The sequence below is a fragment of the Trametes versicolor genome (assembly GCF_000271585.1).
Source record: "Trametes versicolor FP-101664 SS1 unplaced genomic scaffold TRAVEscaffold_13, whole genome shotgun sequence".
Taxonomy (NCBI): domain Eukaryota; kingdom Fungi; phylum Basidiomycota; class Agaricomycetes; order Polyporales; family Polyporaceae; genus Trametes; species Trametes versicolor.
Window position 1 is genome coordinate 1,230,440 of NW_007360333.1, and position 22,421 is coordinate 1,252,860.

Here is a 22,421-nt window from a genome sequence, read left to right on the forward strand (position 1 = left end):
GGTCATCTTTAAATACCAGCGTCATAAAGCTTTACGGCCGCCCTTTCTTCAAACGAATCTCGCTTTTGACTTAGCACAGCGACAAGCGTTCAAACAAATGCCGAGATCAGTCTACGCCGAGCTAGACACGGCCAGAATATTCCTAGATCTTTGCCTAGAGCATGTTGTCGCGCGACGGATATGTCCATGCGATGCGAGACTCGCAACACAAAATGATGAGCCGTTATACACTTTCGCCACTGTGATATTACGAACCCTATGAGGGGGGCCGTGCACATTGCCCACTAGCTTGGCAGCTGAAGGGGTATACAAGGCATGACAGGGCCGTCAAGGACGGGATATATCTATTCATACAACACACTTAGTACTAGTAAGGTACACAACGGGAGCAAAGGAGCGGAAAGGGAGAGGTACGACCTCGACGGACCGTGTTCAAACCGTGGCTACAAAATAACAAGTGCAAAAGCCCCACACGACCTGAGCCAGGCAGGCCAGAAACAACCAAAGGTATCCCAGAGCGACCACCCCATTACGCCCCCACACTCTCCCCTCCCCAAGGCTCTGCACACTGCTATGATGTCGACCGCGGCGTGCCCGGCACTGGTCTCCTGCCCGCACTCGCCCGCGCCCGCGGCGAGTAGCTGTCCAAGTACGGTGGCGGCAGCTCCTCCACGATCCCCCCGTCGCGGTGCTGTATGATGATATCCGGCCCGTCCACGATCCCGTTCTCGTCCTCCACGATCGCCGCCACAGGCGGCAGCCGCAGGGACGCCCCGCCCCGTCGCGGCATCGGCTGCCCGGGGAACGTGCGCAAGACTAGGGCCGACTGCGAGCGCTGCATAGGGACCCCGCGCGGCTTGACTGCTGGGGGCCCCGAGTTCGAGCGAAGGGCGGGGCGCGTCGACGGGCCCGCTATCGGGCTCTGCCCGCTCACGCTAGAGCCGAGGCTCGTTTGCGAGAGCAGCCGCGCGCGCGCCGCCTGCGCGCCCGCGTGCGCCTCGAGCGCTTTGCGGTACCGCGCCTCGGCAGTGAGCGTCGCGGCGGGCGACGTTGAATTCGACGTCATGAGCGCGCCCGGGCCCGCGAGGTCTGGGGGCGATCGCGGGCTCCTGATTGTTGGTGCAGGCCGCGCGATCGTTGTGGGCGTGAGATATGGAGTCGGGATGGTTTGTCGGAGCTCCGTGGTCGACATGTCCATCGACGTCGGGCTGTCCGTCTGGCGGAGCGGGGGCTCGATGTCGTCGGTAGAGTCGACGGCCCACGTCGCCGAAGGACGGGCCTCGCTGTTGACCCGCAACGCGCCGTGACTGTGGACTTGCGACATGTCCAGGTTCAGGCTCGGCCGCCCGGCGCCATCGTTCTGCTGCTCCGGGTCGTACGGCGAGGGCTTCGTATTTTGACGTCCAGATGCCCTGCCGTGTGTCATGAGCCGCTTGCGGCGCCGCCACCACCAGAACCCCACACCGGCGACGATCAGTATAGGAAGTATCACGCCGAATACGATCGCAAGCGCGATAGTCGTCGCGTGGGCCTTGTTTGCAGCGTTCTGTGCAGCGGCGGCTGCAGCGGCTTCTTGCGCCGCAACTTGTTCCTTCGTGTTGGAAACTGAATTCAGCCCAGGGCAGTCTGCATCTGTGGATCCGCTTGTGGTGACTGCAACGGTAGAGACACCCCACTGACCGGTCCTGTAGCAGCGATCTGTCAGCTCGTGTACTTGAATTCCGTATCCATGTTTCGACCTACGCGTCTACGACAGCAGCTACACACAAACATGTCATCAGTCGCGCCCTCGCTGTCCTAGTCCCGAGTAGCGCACTCACCAATCAGCGGCTGGTTCGGCGAGGCGCGGTTAATGTACGTGAACACGTCGTCCTCCGGGCCCATCGTGACGTTCGTGATCACAGGGGCGCTGAGCTGCCCGAGTGTTACATTGTACGGCTTGGTGCCACCCGTGATGCTCAGCCCCCACGGTTGGCAGGTTTGCAAATTCTGCGTGACGTTCGTCGTGATGACAGGCGTTGAGGACGTCGGGGCCGGGATGAGGCAGGAAGTGTCGCCCCCGGCAGACGCAGCTGTCGAAGCGCAACGCGCGTTTAGTACATCACTACGCGCAGACGACGCACGCGCCTGTGCCCTACGCACCGATGACGTTGAAGAACTGCGCGGGAAACCCCGCTGTGCTCCCGTTCGAGTCCATGACGGTGAGCAGAAGCTTGGCATCTGGCATAGGCTTGTCAAGAAAACAACTCTAGTCAGAGATCACAGAAGCGTACCACGACGGTGAGTGTTCTGCCAGGAGAGCTGGTTGGCATCGTCACCAATGGGATCGACCGATGTAACGCCGTCGACCTCGATCGCGAGCATGGAATATGGTGGCACTCCGACAAAAGTCGTTGATGAGTTCAGAGGAATGAGCCGAATCGGAAGTTTCTGGCATTCCTGTATACTTGAGGACGTGAACTGCGGCTACCGTCCGGGGCGAGGAGTGCGTAAGACACTGTGCAGCGACGACGCTGCTTGCAGGGCATAGATACTCACAGGAAAGCCCCAGTTGAAAAGGTGAGTGCTTTGCGCCTGGCACTGAAGGACGGAGAACTGAAGAAGGAAGAGGACCACCAGTATTCGACCTAGAGAATCCATGGGTGTGGTTGCATCCGCGCGCGAGCCCCGAGAAGACAGAGTGAAAAGGCACGCTCCCAAGAAGAAAGCCAAAGAGAAAGCGAGGAGGAACGGGAGCAAGAGGGGGGGAGACAACGTCCAGCGTCAGAACATGGAGGTGGACGACAACCAAGACGACCACCAGGAGACGGCCAAGGAGCGCGAGGCCTCCCGACTCGCCGAGGGAAGCGGATGCCGTATCCCCAGGAACCGGGCGGCTACCTATGGTCGGCTAGAGAACAACAGGTCTGCATCTCGCTGATGAGGACGAGGGGCGCGATTGGACGTGATTGGACATGGCGGCAGGGCGTCATGATTGCAGTGGCTGTTCTGGGACACGAGAGTACTGAAACAAATTGATTGGTTCATCACCGAGGCGCACTTTCGCCCCTGGAGGCTCGAACTGCTTCATTGGAAGTTCTATGTTAATGGGCTTACAGAACGCCGTCAGACGTCGTCGAGCTGGAAGCTGGAGAAGTCCAGAGTGTACGTACAGACGGAGGCTCGGGGTTTGCATCAATATGCTTCGGAAGCCATCACCGACGATGGGAAGGGCGCGGTGTGAGTGCCGCTGAGTGCCGGCGGGAGCGGGGTAGCAACGGTGGCGATGGGACCAAAATTAAGTGATCCTAGGACCTAGAGCGAATCAGTCGTCGCATGTACATCTCTGCGCACAGCTGGGGCCACCGCCGCCGTCGGAGGTGAAGCAGTCGTCGAGGTTAGTGCCAATGGTAGACGTGGATCGGACCCGGACTCGTGGGCGACATGTCGAGTTATCCGGCCGGATCCTAGGAGCGCGTTTGCGCAGCCGGGTGCTTCTTGCAGATCACCTTGAGCTTGAGATCACCTTGCGTATACACGGACAATGTAACATCTTCACTATTCCACATTTATGTCGTAGTGGTGGCCACCTACTAAGGCTATCGCGGTCAGGCGGCGTCTCGAGATGGCCTGTCAGGTTTGAACAGATACAGCCGCGACGGGCCGTGACGAATCATGGCCAAAACGCACCTGAACGGCCTGCTTGATAGGCTTGATGGATCACGGCTACATCGAACGCAGCAGGCACCACGTCGAGTCGGAGTTTTTGGCGGGGGAGGGAGAGGGACGTCGGAATGGATTTACAAGACAAATCATAGATAAAAAATGATCATCTGAGAAGGGCCAACTTGCCCTCATGTTCGAAGAACATCGTACGCTTTCAACCGCCAGTGACGAGGAACAGGACTCTCTGGCAGTGGCAGCGAGTCGCGACGAAGAGGCTCAAGTTGCGTAGAGTTGCGTCCATATAATTAGCGCCTGATGGCTTCCCCTTCACGAATCAAACTCCGACGCTCCCATAAGGGATCTCACCACCCCTCACACATTGTTCCAGACTCTCCTCTGAAGAAATCGTTGTCCTCCGCTACCCCACATAAGGCTTGTCCACAAGTTTACGTGTGAGATATTATTGGCTTTGGGCGAGAAAAAAAGCTCGACCAACCCGGGAGTCGAACCCGGAATCTCCAGCTGACTGCAAGAATCGGAAACTGACGCCTTAACCATTAGGCCAGCCGGCCGCGTGAGGAGAGCTCTTGATGGCAAATATAACTTCAATAAGCGCCTGAGAGGCAGATGGGCTTTCACTACCGCGATCGACAACGACTCGACCCATGCTACTCCGAGAGTACCACCACCGCCCTCTGCTCCTGCCTATCTATCACGGTGAATCCTAGCTTGAAATCATCGTGTAGGTCGTATCTTGATGCTCATCCTAATCAATGTCTCATGTATCTTGTAGATCGCTAGTCGTGGTACCGCAGATGAAGCCGTCTTCAGAACCAGCGAGCGCTATGAGGACAGGAGGACACTGGCTTCATGTGCTCGAGTATGCCGATCGTTTTCGGACCCGGCTCTGGACGTCCTCTGGGGGACCCTAGACGACGTACTGCCTCTCTTAAGCATATTTTCATGCTTAACAGAAGTGAACGAGCTTCAAGTGAGCATTTTTCTGCGGTCAGTTGACCAGACCCTACTCACAGGGCATGTGTGTCGTAGATCTTCGCTGGTGACCTCAGCACGGAGTGGCCTCGCTTTCAGTGGTATGCCCAACGTGTCCGCACCCTGAACTACTCAAGTCGCGACGCTCGCGAGATCCACTCCTCGGTATGGGTACATCTCGCTCGGAGATGCAGCGGCCAAGGACTATTGCCGAATTTACGGAATCTCGCAGCCGTTGATATCTCGCTATCCGACGTCGCCCCAGTGACCCTATTGCTTTCGTCCACCATCTGCGACCTTCATGTAGGCTTCGACGAAAAAACGGTAGAAACTTCCAGTATCTCACCAATCGCCGCTGCCTTATTCCGCGACATCGTGAATACCACCGCACCGCACCTCACGGCCCTATCCCTGTTTGAGACATTCCCCATTGCCTCGCCAGATGTAGCCCTCCTCGGCCGCTGTAACAATCTGTGTTGCCTCTTCCTTACCGGCGGTGATGAAACAGTTCTCGATGCAGGCGCTATTCGCGTCCTGGAGCACTTGGGTCTTCTTGAATCTTTGTCTTTGGCGATTCGACTGGATGGGTGCAACACGGCCGCTGATCTTGGCTTGGAGATCGGGTTTCCCGAGCTCGACCACCTTTGCGTGTCGGGAAGCTCCCTCGACGTCTCAAATTTCGTCATCGCCGCTAATCTAGCCACGCTGGATATGCTCGAAGTGACCCTCGTCGGTTTGACGAACAGATCGGACGTGGAGGAATGCGCAAATAAACTAGGTGCCTACCTCCCTCGGGGTTTACCAAAGGTGCACCTGAGGGTCTCAACAATGTCTCCACGTTCCCCCAGGGCCGTTCTCGCCGACATCCTTGAACCCTTCTTTGCGTTGTCACGCTTGAAGTCGTTTGAGTGCGACCTTGGCGCCCACATTCCCCACATGTCTGACGATGATTTCGTGAATATGGCGGGCTTTTGGCCAAAACTCGAATGGCTCGGCATCGGGCCTGTATGGGGGCCACGCGAGCGCGATTTGAACACCGTCCGCTGGCCCACGATCGACAACCTGGTCGGTTTGGCGCAGCAATGTCCGCGCTTGCGTATTGTCAACCTCCCCAATCTCAATACCGCATCTCTGCCCTTACCGGAGGAGTTGCCCGTGCTTGGCCGGTCGAGGACGCAGTGGCTCAAGCTCGGCTGGTTATCTGAATGCGATCCCCACGTGTACTTCGACCTCGCCGTTCTGCTTGACAGGCTGTTCCCGAGACTCGAGAAGTTCGAAGTCCGTAACTTCGACCAGGCGGAGGGGGGCCGCCAGGTGTTTCGGTACTTGCAGGCGATGCAGACTGGGCGCAAGCACTCCCGGGTGTTTCGGCAGGAACCTGAGACGGAGGTGCTCACATCGGAGGACTCCTCGGAGGAAGAGGAGGACGAGTAGGATTGGGAAACGCTGCGCCCACAAGCTGAGATCGTCACCCGCACCGCCACCGTACCTTCGCTCGCTTTTGCTCGACGGGCCTCACTCTGCCAATCACGTCTACAGCGCTCTTCGTTACTTCCGCCCACTCGCCGACCGAGCGCTGGAATACCCAATCACTTGATTCACAGTCGAAGTCATCCATTCCAAGTACGTTCGAATGCTACCATTGTCCGGAAGACATTGTCGCCGAGATATAGTCTGTACAACGTCCGTCTCTGCTGAGCGGACTATGATGTGTTGGATAGGAAGGGGGTCCGATTGGTCCATTGCTAGGAGGCTCTTGAATAGATGTCGTTCACTCCATGCAGTATTCAACCTCGTGACTCAAGTATGCCATGGGCACTTTCAGGCGCCACGCGCCTGCCCGCTCTTGAGCACAACAACCTGAAGTTTTGATTACTGCATGAGTGCAAATATCGGGAAAGCCCACTGACTGCACCTTCCATGAAACGGACACGGCAAAGTGGAACAGTACGACCCACACTGTGGTGTGTCGGTTGTGATCGCGCGCAAGACGACTTACACAACTTGAACAGGCCTAGGATCACCCAGTCATGCTGCATATATATAATGGACAGAGTTAGGAACATACGTAGTCTCCTCTCCCGCCCCACCCATTCACGCTAGACCTCCCACACCAGTCCGTGTACGCGACCTCGACCTATCGCCCGAGCTCGTAACCGGGCGCAAGACCATCGCACCGCCCGCGCGCCCCTCCTCGTCCCCCTCCCCACCACGCACGGTATCGGTATCGGTATCCCCGCCCCCGTCCCAGCATCCAGTGAAAAGTGAGTCATGCCGCGTCTCCGCGCCGAACACACCGACGTCGAACCTCAGCGTGTCCGACTCTGATTCCTCCTCCTCCTCGACCCCTTGAAGGTTTGGCGGGAGGGAGAGCATCTGCGAGCCGAACTCGGCGGAGGCGCGGTTCGCGGCCTGCAGGTCGAGCAGGAATCGGCATATGAGGATCGCGCTCACTCTGCCAGCGAGCGGTCGAGGTCAGCGCACGCAGGCAGGGAGAGGGAAGAGGGGGAGGGAAGGGTGCATACGGGGCGGAGATGTTGGTGAGGTAGCTTGCTTGCTGGACCGTCGCGTCGCTCTGCGGGGATGTTCAGCAAGGCAAGAGAGTAACATCGCGGAGGCCACGCACCGACGCGCGACCGAGCACTATGACGAGGATGTTGAGCGCGAGCAGGACGCTGCGCACAAAGTCAAACTCGGAATCTCTGTATGCATCGAGAACGACGTCCGACTCACAGGAAGTACGTGATACCTACGGATTGCGCCTAGTCAGCAGCGTAGGTCGCTTCGCATCGAAGAGACAGATACGCACCATTATACAGAAGCACGTCGCCCAAGGATAATCGCCAGGTATCGGTTGTACACATACGCGGCAGGCCTCTGTTCCACGTCGCGAAAATCGTCACCACTACGACGATGAAGTCTGCGGCTGACAGGGATGCGCGAGTCACGACAGACAGTCTGTCGCGCGATGTTTTAGTGCCGAGGCAATTCCCATTGTAGGTAATCAGACGACGTACATCTTGTGCTGCAGCGGCGTGACATCGAGCTGCTCGATACAGCCAAGAGTGAACACTTTCACACCGGTCAGGCTAAAGTTGAACGCGACCTGGGAACCGCGCCCGCCGACGTCAGTGAAACTGCCTGGGGTCCCTGAGCATGGAACACGGCTCACCAAGTTAGTGATAGCCGGGACGCTGGCCACAACGAACACGAGCACGGAGAGTGGCCAGCGCTTCCCGCTGAGCGCGAATACGCGCAGCGCCGACAATACTGGTGGGCATTCAGAACGGGCTGCGCCGAAGCAATCGTCGATGCGTACCTGCCCATGGTATGTACTGCAGCGATACGGACGCGAATTGTATCTTGCTGTTGAGTGCGCAGCTGTGTGAAGTGGATTATGTGCACGTCGGCTTTCAGTCCCGAGCGCACAGCATCGCAAGGACGCACCCCTATAATCTCGTTTCAGCGTATACACGTCATGTAGGATCTCGACTTATGCGCATACGTGCACGTACCTCATCGGAAAAGTGGGCAGCTGCCACATCAAGGGACCAGAACACAACGTAGTTGAGCAGCGTCCAATATCGGATGGTAAAGAATAGCAAGGAGGCGGCGCGGGCGCGGCGCGCCCAAAAGAGCTGGATCTCTTGGTTGAGAGTCACCAAATACTCGTAAACCAGAAGCGCTGCCAAGCCACTTGGGATAAGTTCTATGTTTGCGCGGCACCGCCATACATATAGAGGGGAGATCATTACCTGCTGCCGCGACTTCTATGGCGTTGTCCACGAAGCTAGCCGATGCACAGGTAAACGATAACACTGACGGAACATGGCAGAACAAGTATCAAGACACATACTTCGAGCTGTACAGCTGGACGATTGCAGCCGCGTCCGGGCCGTCTTGCGAGGACATTCACGCCGCGACGTGCCTACACAATAGTAGAGGAGGGGCCCGTGGGCTCTACACCGTTTGGCCAGTTTCGGTGCGGTGGCAGTGGTGGCGGGAGGAAGGGGACAGCTTTGATCAAGTTCACCCGCTCACGTCCATGTACATCTGCAATGTTATGGATGACGCTTGACTCCAAAACGAGCCTAAGCCGTGGAAGGCATATCAGTGATAGTCCATATGTGCATTGCTCGTACCTTACTACATACCTCGCTAATCAAACATCGAAGTCGCATGCACCGGGAGGCCCGGCACAAAGTCCAGCATGAATACCACGCGTCTTTACGCCGTGCACGTAACTCAAACATCCTCGGGGAGCGCGGCGTGTTTGGCAGCAGTTCTAGCTTACGCATGAGTTGTCGTACATGGGCACCCACCAGGCTTTCGGAGCAGCTCTTAGGACTCCGAGTTCGACTTTCGACTATAATCTGAATCCGCACCGATGTACGGACGCTCCGGCTGATATCTTGTTCGAGATCAATGACGATAGCCCGACCGCTGTTTCATTTGAACGCTCACCTCGTTAAGTCTTACGGAACATTGATTACGATACAGTGTTCTTTGCTGTATCCCCTAGTGCCGACCGGCTTTCCTAGTCGCTTATACTGACCGAGTTTAATAGCACTTGATAGCGTTCCTTGTAAGTGGTTAGTATTGCGAAGGTGGCAGTAGGAGAACAAGTGTAGATGCGCCACCGACGCGTCTGATCAAACGCGTCCACGCGCGACGCGTTGGGCGTCTGCTCTCTTGCCGCTCGCCGCCACCCACTCCGGATGGACTTCACAGAAATTTACAAACAGACCTCGTCTCTCGTCTCCTTCAGCCCTGGGACGCACTTTCTGCTCACCGCCGTCCAGGACCGCCTCATCATCCGACGCTCAGACTCTTTCCAGATCGCCCGAACTTGGCTTGTCGACCCGACACCGTCCCCGACCGCAGCCGCTCTCGCGAGCTCGAGCAAGCACAAGGGCCGAGCGCAAGCTGAGGATACCTCGCACTGGATTACGCACGCGGCATGGTCCTGTGACTCCGAGTATGTCATGGCCGCGTGCGCGAGGACCGGCGTAGTGTCCGTCTTCAAGCTCAGAGACGAGGCCTGGAGCGCACGCATCGAGGCTGGCTCTGAAGGACTTGTCAAGGCAGAGTGGGCCCCGGACGGGAGGACAGTGCTATGCTTCTCCGAATGGGGTGTAAGTGTTGCTCTACTACGTCTCCCGTCTCAAGCTCAGCGGCGATGATCAATGGAATGCGTCCGTAGCTCAGAGTGACTATGTGGTCTTTGGTCACCGGTGCTGCAACATACATTCAATATCCCATCCACCCAGATCGCGGTACGTCCGCTGTGATCAATCAGAGGCTCCCACCAGTACTGCGCGCCCCACAGTATGCTCACCTGCGGAGGGCTCCCGAATTGTAAACTTGAGACAGCCGACTCGTAACGCCCCCTTGCTAACCCTGACACTGCGATGTGTGTCCGTGCGAGTCGTAGTGTTCCTGCCCGCGGTCCTAGACGCTCTCGAAACATTCGTTGGCGAATGGAGGCAAGGTCTTCATGCTCGGCAGGTTCAAGCTGCTCGAGTGCCACTTATGAACCGCATCCTTGTGCTGAGCCTGTCCAATCCTCCCATCGGGCTGATTTGGGTCCCGAGCATGCCAAGTCACTGATGCCCACTACCCCCAGGTTACGCGTTCCGAAAAGACGCGCGCTACTTCGTCCTAGCAGAAAGGCACAAGTCCAAGGATACGTTGGGCGTGTACGACGCGCAAGAAGCGTACCGTCTAGTCCGAGTGCGTAGTTTCACCAGTCCGGCTAGACATCCACTGCTCTCGCGGCTGATCCTCTCACTTCGGTACACAGCACTTCCCCCTGCCGACAAACTCTCTCGCTTCCGTCTCACTATCGCCCACCGGGAATTACCTGGCAGTTTGGGAAGGTCCGCTTGAGGTAGCATCAGGCTTTTGCCCCGCGCGCCCATAACTCATGTATCCATTTGCTCCAAGTACAAACTCCATATCGTTTCCCTCGCGGGGAGCGTGCTCGGATCATTCTCACCAGAGCCCGACCCCGGCTTCGGCATCCGCATGGTCTCATGGCACCCATCTGGCATGTTTCTGGCCGTTGCGGGGTCCGACGACAAGGTGCGCAAACTCGGTGCCACTCAAACGTGTACAGACGCGAGGATGCTGACCTATGAGCACAGGTGCACATTCTGGAGAGCCTGACCTGGCAGCCAATAGCCACGTTAGAGCTGCCAACACGAGCACCCGCGGGCGTGGTACGTTCGCACTTACTCGTGGTATCGAGCGACTGCTGACTGGGTCGCGACAGCACGTCTGGCGTGAGCCCTCCGGATGGCTCGAAGCCACGCACGGACGCGGCTTTCTATCGTGTACGCCTCTTCTCTCTACATCCTCTTTTCGCGCCTTACGCTTACGCACTCACGCCCTCCCCTCCAGACGAGCGCATACAAGCCCCCTTCGCTCTCCCCACCCCCTCCGCTCAAGTGCGCTCCAAACCCACAAAACCCGCCACGCGGGCCGCATCCGCCTCCGCCTCATTGGGGGCGCGCGGGGGCGCGGGCACGACGCAACTCGCGTTCAACACGTCCGGCACGCTCCTCCTTGTGCGCTCCGCCGCGCTCCCCACCGCGGTCCTCCTCTACGACTTCCCTCTCCCGTCCCATTCTCCCGCCGCCGCCTCTTCGCATTCGACTTCCGCACCAGGGACACCAGGTGCTCAACCGCTGGTCCCGCGGCTGCGTACGGTGCTGCTGCACACACAGTCGGTGAGCACCGCGCGCTGGAACCCGGACCCAGCGCGTGCAGGCCGCCTCGCGGTCGCGTGCGCGAGCCAGAGCGTGTACCTGTGGAGCGACGAGTGGGTGCCCGAGCCTTCTTCGTCCCCGTCTCCGCTGTCAGAGGAAGACGGGGAGGTTGCAGAGTGCGTGGGGGTGCCGGCGCAGAAGTTCGAGACGCGCGACGTGCGGTGGGCGCCGGACGGGAAGGGCATGGTGCTGTTGGACGATGACACGTTCTGCTGCGCGTTTGAGGTCGAGGAGGAGGGGCAGGATGGGGACGGGAGCGCGCCGGGGGGTTCTTGATTTTCTGGGACTGCGTGTATACTATTCGTACTGGTGTATGAGTAATGTCGGCCCAGGGCCCGCTCTACTACGATGGCGTTCTCAGCCTAAGCCGTAGAGCATGTCGTTATTGGCTCGAACATTGTCTTAGCAGATGTTGCTGACACTGACTAGAAAAGGACTATATCTCATCCTCTCTCCCGCCGGGCAGGCTATATTCAATAAACACGAGGACTGATGAGCTACTGTCATCTATATTGCAGACGCATCTACTCACCTCGACCACTCTACTCCAGAAGCGGCTTGAGGTCGGATGCTCGCCGGGTTCGTTGACCTGACTGCTAATTATGGTGAATACCAAGCATTAAAATACAGCATTCCTCTTATAAGTATAGTGTACAAAGTTGCCGCGTGGCGTATTTCAAGCTCCTGGGTGTCGATATCTGCCCCGCTGCAGCGCTCAGTTTATGCCTTCCGCGAACGCTTTTTCGTTCCTGATAGGAATCAGTTAGGAACACAGACTACTCGAGGGCGACATACTGTGTAGAGACAATCGTCAGATGTGCATGATGCAAGACGAATCACGATGTCGCGGTAGCATTGAATTCAGGTCAAGGCCGAATGGGCACTACACGTGGGGTAGTCGCCCGTTGATGGACTCTGCAGGGATCGTACTATTTGATCAGACTGCATACGTAGGGAAGGAGGTAGTTCAGAGAGACTCACGCATCGTTTGGAGATTGACCTAGTAAGTGGTCGAGGGACGATAAGAGCTGCCGGGGAGCAACAGACTAAAGTCGGAGGTGTACAACTCAGACAACATATTATGCAAACAACCAGCAGTACAATGTCTACATGAACAGGTTCTTTCAGGACCTTTCTACACCACATCGCCGTGATAGCTCTCCAGGCCCAACACGCGGCGCCTGAGAACTCCATGAAATATCTTCGCTTCAGGCCTTCCGCGACCTCTTCTTGCTTCGGTCACCTGTAGCAAGGGTGCCCGGTCTGCTCGCCTTCGCGCTCGCGGTGCCATCCTCTCCGGCTGCGCGCCTCTTGCGCAACAGCGCCCGCTTCGTCTCGCCGTCGGGGAACGTCGCCGGGTCGTAATAGCTCTGCGCATACTCCAGCAACCTATCGAGACCCGTTCGATCAGCAGCAGCGTCAAGTCACAGGGCACAGCACACGCACCACTCCGGCTTGACCTCCGTGACAGTGCGGATGTACGGCTTCGTCGTGAGCACGAACTCGTTGAACAGCACCCACTCCGGGCTCGTGTCGAGCCCGCAGCTCGGGTGCAGCGACACGACCTGGTTGTCCTTCACCGTCAGGTACTGGCTCTTCTCGCCCTCCTTGTGCGCGACCTGCATGAAGAAGCCGCAGACGAGCGCCTTGCGGATGTTCGTCCACAGCTTGCGCTCGTCCTTCGTTGTCACGAGCTCGATCTCGTACCGCTCCATCGTGCGCAGCAGCTGCGTGCGCACGTTCTCGGCCTGCTGCAGCGCGCGCGCGGAGAGGTAGTTGTTCCAGCACCAGTTCTTGTCGTGCTTGTCTATAGGGGATGTCAGCCAGCGCGTGTAGTCTGAATGGATCCGGACGTACTGTTGACATAGTAGTTGTACACGTTCATCATCGTGAGATGGTCGCCGTCGGGGACGGTGAGCAGCGCCTTCGCTACGTCCGCCTTCTTTCGCTGTTTTGGCGGCCTCAGCCATGCGTTTGGCACTAAATTCGACATGTTAGCCCGCCATGAATGCAAAAAAAACCGCCGACTTCGACGCACCAGATAGCATTGCGACGATTGTCAAGACATCATTACTGCAGTTGAATTTCGGGCTCGCAATCAGCATCTTCCCCAGCTACACGAGACGTCCGTGAATATCTGCCAGGCCGACAGGTAGTTATAACGGAACGCACCTGCGGGTCGAGCGGGAATTCCGCCATGATCGAGCCCAAGTGCGTCAGCTTCCCCTCGTCGTCTATCGCGGCGAGGAAGTTTAGCAGTTCCAACGCGCGCAAGAGCGTCTCCGGGGCGGGCGCATCGATGTAGTCGAAGTGCACCAGATCGTCGACGCCCAGCTTCGCAAGCTCCAGAACTGTGTTCGCGAGGTTGCTCCGCAGGATCTCGGGGTGCGTCTGCTCCTCCAGCTCCGTCATGAAGTCCTTCTCCGTGTATAGCCGGAAGCATTTCCCGGGGCGCGTACGCCCGGCGCGACCCGCGCGCTGCTGTGCGGACGCCTTGGAGATGGGCGAAACAAGCTGAGACTCGACACGGATACGCGGGTTGTACACCTTCTGTTTCGAGAAGCCGGGATCGACGACGTAGACGATGCCATCGATGGTGAGGGACGTCTCAGCGATATTTGTCGAGATGACGACCTTGCGTCCAGCCGGGCCGCCGGGAACGCGGGGAGAAGGGGCAGGGTCAAAGATACGCTGCTGCTGTTGTGGAGGGAGAGATGAGTAGAGCGGTATGCACACGAGGGGGCCGACACTGTCCGGATCCTGGTTGAGAAGGTCGTTCGCCTCGAGCTTGATTTTTCTGCATGCGTCTTCGATCTCCTCTTCACCGGTGAGGAAAAGTAGGATATCGCCCGGGTCCTCTGCGCGGTGGATCATGAGAACCGTCCGAATCGTGGCCTCGACGTAGTCCGGCTCTGGCCCCTGCGTGTAGAACACCTCTACTAGATGCGTCCGACCTGGTACCTTGAACAGCGGCGCGGGATTCTCGGCCCCAGTTAAGCTGAAATAGTTCTGGAATTTCTGATAGTCGAGCGTTGCGGACATGACGACAATCTTGAGGTCGGAGCGCCGCTTCGCAATGTCCTTTAGTAGACCCATGAGAATATCGGTGGCGAGTGTACGTTCGTGGGCCTCGTCGAGGATGATCGTGGAGTAACGGCTGAGTTCGTTGTCGTTCATGGCTTCCCGGAGCAGCATACCGTCGGTCATGTACTTCAAGAAGGTGGTCCCGGGTTCTGTCATGTCCTCGAAACGGATAGAGTACCCGACTTGCTTCCCGAGCTTCACTACAAAGGTAGTTAGCAAAGAGCACTCCCTTGTACCAAAGTCCCCAGACTATATTTGAAAAATCACTTATTAGGACCACAAATCCGGCAGTCGTCGAGCGGAGACACTATGCCAATCGATGATACTTACCATCCATCTCGTCCGCAACACGTTTTGCGACAGACATGGCAGCCACTCGCCTAGGCTGGGTACATGCCACCAACTTGCCTTTGAGGTGCGGCAGGTCAGAATAACAAACAAATTGCGGTATCCTGTAACAAGAAGCAAAAGTCATTCAGTCTGCTCCAGACGACTCGCGCCTGAACAAGATGAACCGTCTTACTGAGTAGTCTTGCCTGAGCCCGTCTCGCCGACCATGACGATGATTTGGTTTTGGCTGAACTTCGTGCAGAGCGGCAGGACATCAGTGATGCGTCCACTGGCTTCGAGGCGAGTGGCAAAGATGCTCACCATTTTGAGGAAGTGGCCCATGTGCTGGAACACGATCAGCTTTTTGCGGTCTTGGAGGATCTTCTTGTACTGCGCAGAGTGTGGCTTCTTGCTGAAGGGGTTGATGTCGCATTCCTAAAAAGAATTAAGGAATACCTCAAACTCGAACAGAATAAACGCTTGCCATAGCCTTCAGCACCTGCTGAGAGGTGACCCTGCGAGGGAAAAAGCCAAAGAGTGGGTCCTTGCTGCCAAGCTTGGGCGCTATCGTACCTGAGATTGGAGGTCTGTTGGTGTACGGGTTATAACTAGCCATTACGGCGGAGTGACAACGCAGAAGAGATGAGGGGTGTCGTCAGGGATGATAACTGGAGGGTCAGAAGGGGTGAGCATCGTTTCGGATACTACCTGCAGCACCTTATATGAGTACGTGGCGGCGGGCTTAGAAGTTGAGCTGCGGTAGGCTTAGCTCTCACCTGACCAGCCGGATGGCTATAGCGCCTGTGTGCGTGGGGTGGGTACGCATCGCCCTAGATGGAAATGACCAAAGCATCTGTGATGCAGCATTCGGGACACTCATGAGGAAACTGTGATGTGCCCGCAAGGATGCATTCAAGCCGGTGTGTGGGGAGTAAAAGTATTCGAATCGCCACTGGGCTGTTGAAACGTGCCTACCTGCGAGTCACAACACTGACATCAAGGTAAGCTTCGCCAGCCGTACTCGCAGGTCTTCATATACGGCGGGGTCTCCTTCCGAGTGAGTACTGTTGGGCCTGAAATGTCGTACTGGCTGTTGTGAGACTTCAGAATCGCGGTGTACGCACTTCTCAGCTGCTCGCAAGCATCATCTGGATCTAGGAATAATATGCAGGTAGTATAGAAAACACACCATTGTTATTTGGTACTCTGTTCGATGGTAGGTCCCTTTAGTGCTTCCACATCGGGGTCCATGAATCCCTCTAAGCGCCGCGATGCCATCCATAGGGGATTGGCACACATTGTCGTCAGAAGTCTGTCTCTCTCAACTTCACAGCCAAGTCGGAGTGGAGGAGGTGGTGCTTTTATAGGGTGAGTGCTAGTCTGCATGCATTTGAGGCATGCTTGGAGGAGGGTCCCGTATCATTATTTGTCAGCAGACAATTGATCTCCGACGACGCGTCGTGATCTATACACAGGCACACTTGACGCTATCAGACCCCTGCGAAATGTCCAGATGAGCTCATTCGATGATGCAAAGCCATGCTGAAGGACCGACTCTGAAAATGCCTTCCACAGCGGGGCGTGGCTGCGTTGCCGGAGGGTATGGCCCTGAAAATTTAGTACCCAAGCAACAGGTTGGAGATATATGTGCAGTGTGATTCTAGCTGGCATAAGATGGGGAATATGCCGCTGCATTGTCAGGGGGATAAATGGCTGTCGTTATTTGACCAGTCGGCCTAGAATTACATGGCCCGTATTCCGGTCCTGAATAGGCCAGGAATATGCTCGGAACTGGTCTCCTATTCAGGACCGGAGACAGGCTAGGAACCCGGGCAATGGCCAACAAAGCGCCACTCTAATGTGAGTTGTTATCCGATAAGTAGATTTACTAACCGGGATTCCGGACCTGAACCAGTCTGGTAACAGGAGACCAGTTCAGGCGCTGTTCCTAGCCTATTCACTTCCCCACCCTACCGGTCCTCTTGTGCCTCATTGTTTGTACTGTAGCACACCTCCGGGCGCTGGTGGATCCCGGCCAATCCCGGGATCCGGGGGGAGTTTTGGCCGCCGCCGGGGCAACTGGCGGCGCGCATTCCTGGACCTCCCAAGACCAAGAGGCAGGGCGGACATAGTTATCTATGACGCACCAGAGGCCAGGTTGTACCCCGCGCTCCTCCCTTCAATGGGCGGGAGGTGTTAGTGTAGATCCGTCGCTCGTAGCCTTCGCGTAGTATCGGGTAGTGGCCACATAGGCCGTAAACGGCCTGAGCGCCACTATAAGCCCACGAATTTATCTATCTATCTATCTATCCTAGCCTATTCAGGACCGGAATTTGGGCCAATGCCCCTCGTGAAACCGCCAAGCTGTTGGCGCCCGTATTTCCATGTTGGGTCTTCCCATATAAGGAGCGCACGTGGCGTCTTAGTATGGGAATACCTATTTAGGACCGTCGGATCACTCGGCATCGAAGAATCGGGACCCTCCTCCAAGGAGGGCGCGTTTGAAAGCAGACGTTAGTGTGATCGTCCTCCCCCCCTCGACAAGATCACCTTCGTCTGCCTAGGGGAGACAAGGTGAGTGCATGAGTGGCGGTAGGAAAGTTGGAATGCAAAATCGGAACTGCGATGGTGTATGCAATTGAAACGCCGACATTCCCACGAGCACCTTTGGGACCCCCCCCCCTCCCGAGCTGACGCGACTCTTCGACTCTCTCGACTCGGGCCCTGGCAAGCACAGTACCATCCATCATGCACCATCCGCTGCATGGCCATGATTCCTCTCGTTGACCGATGGTACATGGTACTTTCGACTGACCGTACGATTGCCGCTGCTTGCGCTTGCCAGGTGGCTCCCCTCTGAGCTGGTATGATATGTTTAGGACTGGCCTCATCCCACTTGGATCCGTCACCACATTTTGGAGTCAGATTCAGATATAGAATAAAGAAAAGGTGGGAAACATCAAACTACTCAAAGTAAGTACTCCTTACAGATGCTTACAGATTAACGTCTACATCCCTAGGATCCCGCGCGCGCAAGTGTCGTTCTTCCTCGCTCGGAGTCGTGCGCGGCGCAAACCTTATACGTCCCACATACATCTTGGAAGACACAACCTTCTCTATGACAGTGTCATGGACCATGCCCAGTGCTTATTTGGACATGTCATCGAAGTTGAACACGCCCTCCGGTGCTGGGTTCGCCGACCAGCGAATCGCCGTCACAACTGTGGCTACAGGAACACCATTAATTGTGATATGCGGGTCTCCAGTCCCTGCCAGGATTGATAGGTGGTTGTCGCCGACTGCGCTGCACTTCCAAACCCGCAGAAGCGAGTGCTTCTATTGCCGCCGCCTAGGAGTATGACGGCTCCGAGAACGCCTGGCAGCGCTTCTGCGTTTGTTGACTCCAGTACTGCGGCCCCCACCAGCATCATCCGGTTCATTCTCGAAACAACCACACCCTTCCAGCGTCGGTAAACCCTCTTCACGCGTCTAAGGGTTGCGCAGTCCTTCTCCGCGACTTATAGGCTCTGGGATACGGTGGAGCTGCACTCATGCCCCACTTTCTCCCTCGAATTTCTATCAGTCTACCGCCCATGGACATGCTCCAATACTTCGTCAGTATCGGACTCGCATACGCGGTCTGGAAGCTCTTCAGGTGGCTCTCGTCGCCGAAGTCACCGCTTGACAATATCCATGGGCCCCCCTCGCCATCGTGGCTCACTGGTTAGCCTCACGCTCTATCATCTGCATAAAGTCTTGCTAACCTTACCTTTATGCAGGCCACATGTTACAGTTGTATAACAGGCAAGGATGGGACTTTCATCGCGACCTTCGCACCAAGTACGGTCCAGTGTCCAGGCTCCAGTTCCTATTCGGCGTGAGTAGCTTTTCCATATGCCAGTGTTATGCCCCCATGCGCGCGGTGTCTGATTATGCTATAAATTCAGAAACCAATGCTGTGCGTCTACGACCCTGCAGCTATGCAAACCGTCGTCCTGAAGGAGCACCGACACCATGAGCCGCTCTTCGAAGAGATCCAATGGTTCATGAAGTACGTCGTCTACTCGTAATATTGCATCTGGCGCACGGCGTGCTCATCAGTCTTGTCATAGCATTGGACTAGACACCTTCGGCCCCGGCCTTCTCTCAAGCACAGGTATGTCCAATACGCCCTAACGAAGCCATCCCGCTGAGTTTACTAATCCCGACACCTATCGACAGGAGAGACGCATCGCAAACAGCGCAAGCTGCTGAACCCGATCTTCTCGCCGAAGAATCTGCGCCTCGCCACTCCGACGTTCTACGAAGTCGTCCACCGCGTCAGTTGTGTCTCCCGAACGAGCAGCCGCACGAGCACTAACACACCAACACCCACACCCGCTTTCTAGCTTTCTGCAGCGATCAAGACACTCGTACTTGCTGGAGAGCCACAGGTCGACCTGGCTCAGTACATGGCACGGACAGCGCTCGAGCTCATCGCACAGTCAACGCTCGGTCAGTCCCTGGACCCGCTCACCGAGAAAGGGAGCAACCCTTACGCGGAGGCACTGAAGTCCTACATGTACGTTTTCACCTCCGCTTCCCGCTCTCGTCATGATCTGACGGTGCCCAATATATTCTTAGTCCCGCCTTCACGGCCCTCAGCCCATTCTTGCAGGTATACCGGTTTGGCCGTCATCTCATTCCCGCTCCGCTGCGACGCCCGATCATGAACCTGTTGCCCTCTCGGCGTGTGAAGGCGCTGCTTCGCGTCATTGACACGATGCACGAGAACGCAGTGCGTATTTATACAAAGAAGAAGAGCCTCGTGAAAGCCGAGGATAAGGCGCACGAGGGGGACGAGAAAGTGAAGGATCTGTGTTCGCTCCTTCGTATGTGAAAATCATATTGTCCCTGGAGTTGATTGCTTATAACGGACCTGAATCCGCTCTACAGTGCAAGCCAATGTGGGCGCGTCGAAAGAAGACGCACTAGCAGACGAGGAACTCATCGCCCAGCTTTCGTGCGTATAAGGCAGACTTTGTCACCATGCATCTTGTATCTGGCTTACCTGTCACCACTAGAACCTTGATATTCGCTGCAACGGACACGACGTCCAACGCACTCACGCTCGTCCTCGAGTGCCTCGCCACGCGCCCGGAGGCGCAAGAAAAGCTGCGTGCCGAGCTCAGAGCGGCGAAAAGCCGCCACGAGAACGGCGAACTCCCGTACGACGAGCTGATGTCGCTGCCGTACCTCCACGCGGTGTGCTCGGAGACCCTGCGAGTGTATGTTTCCCTCTTACACCCATTATCCTCCCCGTACTCATATCTGACGTCTCGCGCAGACACGTCCCCGCCCCGCTCCGCGTCCGCGAGTACGTCCGTCTCCTTGCCTTCCAACTCCTCCCCCTCTAACCACGTCACTCCCCCGCAGAGCTCAAGCAGACGCGGTCCTCCCGCTTTCCACGCCGGTCCGCGGCGTCGACGGCACGCTCATACACTCCGTCCCCGTCCCCAAGGGCACCTACGTCTTCATCGCCATCCAGGCCGCGAACGTCAACCCTGCAATCTGGGGCGCGGACGCGCACGTGTGGCGCCCCGAGCGCTGGCTTGAGCCGCTCCCGGAGGCGGTCGGCGAGGCGAAGATCCCGGGCGTGTACTCGAACCTGTACGTCTGATCTGCAGTGGCTGGATTTGCGTCGTGGGCCTGGCGCTGATAATGCGTTTTTGGATTTACAGGATGACATTCTGGGGGGGAGGGCGCTCGTGCATGTGCGTGCTGTGCATTTTGAACCTCTACTCGAGAACGGTGTTGCTGACGTCGTGCGTGTGCAGAGGCTTCAAGTTCGCCGAACTCGAGATGAGTGCGTATATCTTCCGCGTCGTGTGCACCTTCGGATCACTAACGTCGGTTTCCGCTGTATCGCAGAAATCGTCCTCGCCGAGCTTATCTCGACGTTCGCGCTCGAGAAGACGGACGCGCCCGTGATATGGAACCTCGGCGAGGTCATCCACCCTACCCTCAGCACCGAGTCGTCGCGCCCGGAGTATCCGATGAAAGTCACGCTGGCAAACTGACAGCTACCGCTCAGCGCTCAGCGGCAATGGGCGAGTTGAGATGTAATCTGCGACCCAACCAATAAATGCCTCGAAATTTTATAGAGGATCCCAATATATTCAGCATATGCGTAACAACGTCCCCGCGAGATACAACCTTTCCACGTCCCTGGCGAAAGCATAGAACGAAACCTACAGCCCAAGAAAACTGTACAATCCAATGCGGGAACACTGTTTTCCAATATCTAACCCAATCTCATGCTCTCAAGCAGGGGGAGGTGTGGGCGTCGCGGCCGCCTCCGGGATCGGGACCTCCGAAGCGAGCCCAAGCAGGCCGAGCAGGCCGCCGGAGGTCGAAGTCGGGGTGCCCCCGAGCAGGGGGGTCGACGTCGGAAGCGGCAGACCGAGGAGGCCTCCGCCAGTGCCGAGGAGCGGAAGGGAGGGCAGTGGGAGGCCGAGCAGCCCGCCGGCAGACGAAGTTGGGGCGGGATTCCCGAGCACTGGGGGGAGCGTCGTCGGAAGCGGTAGACCGAGGAGGCCGCCCCCTGTGCCGAGGAGCGGGAGGGAGGAGAGGATGCCGAGCAGGCCGCTGGAGCCCCCGAGCAGCGGGAGAGAGATGGTTGGGAGCGAGAGGGGCAGCGTGATGGACGGGATGTTGATGACCTCCTGACAGCCCTCTGCGACGAGGCCGACTGAATTGAGGCAAAGGAGTTAGCATGGCTCTCAATTATGGCGTCCGACAATGGACTCACGTATAGTTTCCTGGCAGCAAAGGGGCGTTCCACCTGCGAGACTGCAAACATTCCTGTGAGTGCATGTATACGAATAAAAGTCAAATTACGTACCATTGGTTTCCAAGGATGTCGAGGTCAGTCGCGGGGCTGCATATTAAGCCAGCCATAGGGCCCAGGGTCGGAATCGGGATGGGCGCGGTGAGGCCTAGGGGCGCCAGAATCCCGGTAAGGCTCGCCGGCAAGACGGGGAGCGTGAGCACCATCTGGCAACACTCAATGCTAACCAAGCAGCTGAGCAGCGGGATTGTAAGCGCCTCGTCCCGCGCCCTCACAGCCGCGTCGATAGGCACAGGAGGTGGGGTGATCACCGACGGCGGGGGAGCCACAGGCGCGGGCTTCGCCGCCGCCTGCAGGGCAGCCGCGAGCGTAACGAGTGCGATGAGGGCGTGCATCTCCGGAGAAAGAAGGGTTGTCCACGAGGAAAGAGGCCTTGCGTCTGAGGCTACACGAGGGGCCTCACGCTGCCTTTATGGATCGTGCACGCGTTGCTGGGAGGCCCCAGCATGCCCGCGGTGACGATGACGGCTGTGCGCGCCCACGCTGCTGCTTGAGAACGCCGCGCCGACGATCGTCGAACCCAGGGGTTCCTGTGCGTCGCTCCCCGAGGGGAGAACTTTCTGACCTGCAAACACACAGATGACGTTCGCCTGTGGCCCTCCGCGCTTAAGCGTGTTAGCGAGCAGAACACAGATGGACAGATGCAACTGAATGTGCACGGCGCTCGGCGAGGCGATATTGAGGGACGCGCGGAGGAAGCACTGCGTGTA

General features: G+C 57.3%; 7 protein-coding genes and 1 non-coding gene across 8 annotated transcripts; 3 read left to right on the top strand and 5 right to left on the bottom strand.

Moving 5' to 3' along the window:
* Positions 1-571: 571 nt before the first annotated feature.
* On the bottom strand, positions 572-2,364 carry TRAVEDRAFT_53297 (uncharacterized protein; the record flags this gene model as incomplete). Its single annotated transcript, XM_008046208.1, has 5 exons — positions 572-1,685; positions 1,744-1,759; positions 1,821-2,072; positions 2,143-2,220; positions 2,274-2,364. 5 exons carry the CDS (start codon positions 2,362-2,364, stop codon positions 572-574), a joined length of 1,551 nt encoding a protein of 516 aa, XP_008044399.1.
* Positions 2,365-4,133: 1,769 nt separating this feature from the next.
* On the bottom strand, positions 4,134-4,217 carry TRAVEDRAFT_t247. The gene has a single exon. It is a non-coding gene; the product is annotated as a tRNA-Arg (tRNA).
* Positions 4,218-4,333: 116 nt separating this feature from the next.
* TRAVEDRAFT_75118 (uncharacterized protein) lies at positions 4,334-6,072 on the top strand (the record flags this gene model as incomplete). The annotated part of the gene is made up of 3 exons (XM_008046209.1): positions 4,334-4,387; positions 4,439-4,636; positions 4,696-6,072. The coding sequence occupies exon 3, from the start codon at positions 5,350-5,352 to the stop codon at positions 6,070-6,072; it is 723 nt and encodes a 240-aa protein (XP_008044400.1). The 5' UTR covers positions 4,334-4,387; positions 4,439-4,636; positions 4,696-5,349.
* A 660-nt stretch (positions 6,073-6,732) lies between these two features.
* On the bottom strand, positions 6,733-8,550 carry TRAVEDRAFT_53299 (uncharacterized protein; the record flags this gene model as incomplete). The annotated part of the gene is made up of 12 exons (XM_008046210.1): positions 6,733-7,093; positions 7,164-7,213; positions 7,265-7,313; positions 7,372-7,387; positions 7,448-7,596; positions 7,656-7,744; positions 7,811-7,908; positions 7,958-8,004; positions 8,068-8,087; positions 8,154-8,323; positions 8,394-8,428; positions 8,495-8,550. The coding sequence occupies 12 exons, from the start codon at positions 8,548-8,550 to the stop codon at positions 6,733-6,735; spliced, it is 1,140 nt and encodes a 379-aa protein (XP_008044401.1).
* An 806-nt stretch (positions 8,551-9,356) lies between these two features.
* Positions 9,357-11,684, top strand: TRAVEDRAFT_134768 (YVTN repeat-like/Quino protein amine dehydrogenase; the record flags this gene model as incomplete). The annotated part of the gene is made up of 8 exons (XM_008046211.1): positions 9,357-9,773; positions 9,842-9,914; positions 10,265-10,371; positions 10,442-10,528; positions 10,585-10,722; positions 10,785-10,859; positions 10,913-10,973; positions 11,041-11,684. 8 exons carry the CDS (start codon positions 9,357-9,359, stop codon positions 11,682-11,684), a joined length of 1,602 nt encoding a protein of 533 aa, XP_008044402.1.
* A 932-nt stretch (positions 11,685-12,616) lies between these two features.
* TRAVEDRAFT_40462 (P-loop containing nucleoside triphosphate hydrolase protein) lies at positions 12,617-15,438 on the bottom strand (the record flags this gene model as incomplete). Its single annotated transcript, XM_008045893.1, has 9 exons — positions 12,617-12,797; positions 12,855-13,215; positions 13,266-13,388; positions 13,447-13,522; positions 13,581-14,692; positions 14,823-14,944; positions 15,016-15,074; positions 15,144-15,257; positions 15,307-15,438. 9 exons carry the CDS (start codon positions 15,436-15,438, stop codon positions 12,617-12,619), a joined length of 2,280 nt encoding a protein of 759 aa, XP_008044084.1.
* Positions 15,439-18,415: 2,977 nt separating this feature from the next.
* Positions 18,416-20,940, top strand: TRAVEDRAFT_75120 (cytochrome P450; the record flags this gene model as incomplete). The annotated part of the gene is made up of 14 exons (XM_008046212.1): positions 18,416-18,545; positions 18,602-18,699; positions 18,770-18,873; positions 18,935-18,978; positions 19,044-19,141; positions 19,211-19,383; positions 19,446-19,693; positions 19,758-19,824; positions 19,886-20,089; positions 20,149-20,178; positions 20,238-20,471; positions 20,543-20,575; positions 20,639-20,667; positions 20,733-20,940. 14 exons carry the CDS (start codon positions 18,416-18,418, stop codon positions 20,879-20,881), a joined length of 1,641 nt encoding a protein of 546 aa, XP_008044403.1. The 3' UTR covers positions 20,882-20,940.
* Positions 20,941-21,124: 184 nt separating this feature from the next.
* On the bottom strand, positions 21,125-22,276 carry TRAVEDRAFT_75121 (uncharacterized protein; the record flags this gene model as incomplete). The annotated part of the gene is made up of 3 exons (XM_008046213.1): positions 21,706-22,276; positions 21,613-21,653; positions 21,125-21,552 (listed from the first exon to the last, which is right to left on the bottom strand). The coding sequence occupies exons 1-3, from the start codon at positions 22,044-22,046 to the stop codon at positions 21,125-21,127; spliced, it is 810 nt and encodes a 269-aa protein (XP_008044404.1). The 5' UTR covers positions 22,047-22,276.
* Positions 22,277-22,421: the final 145 nt, after the last annotated feature.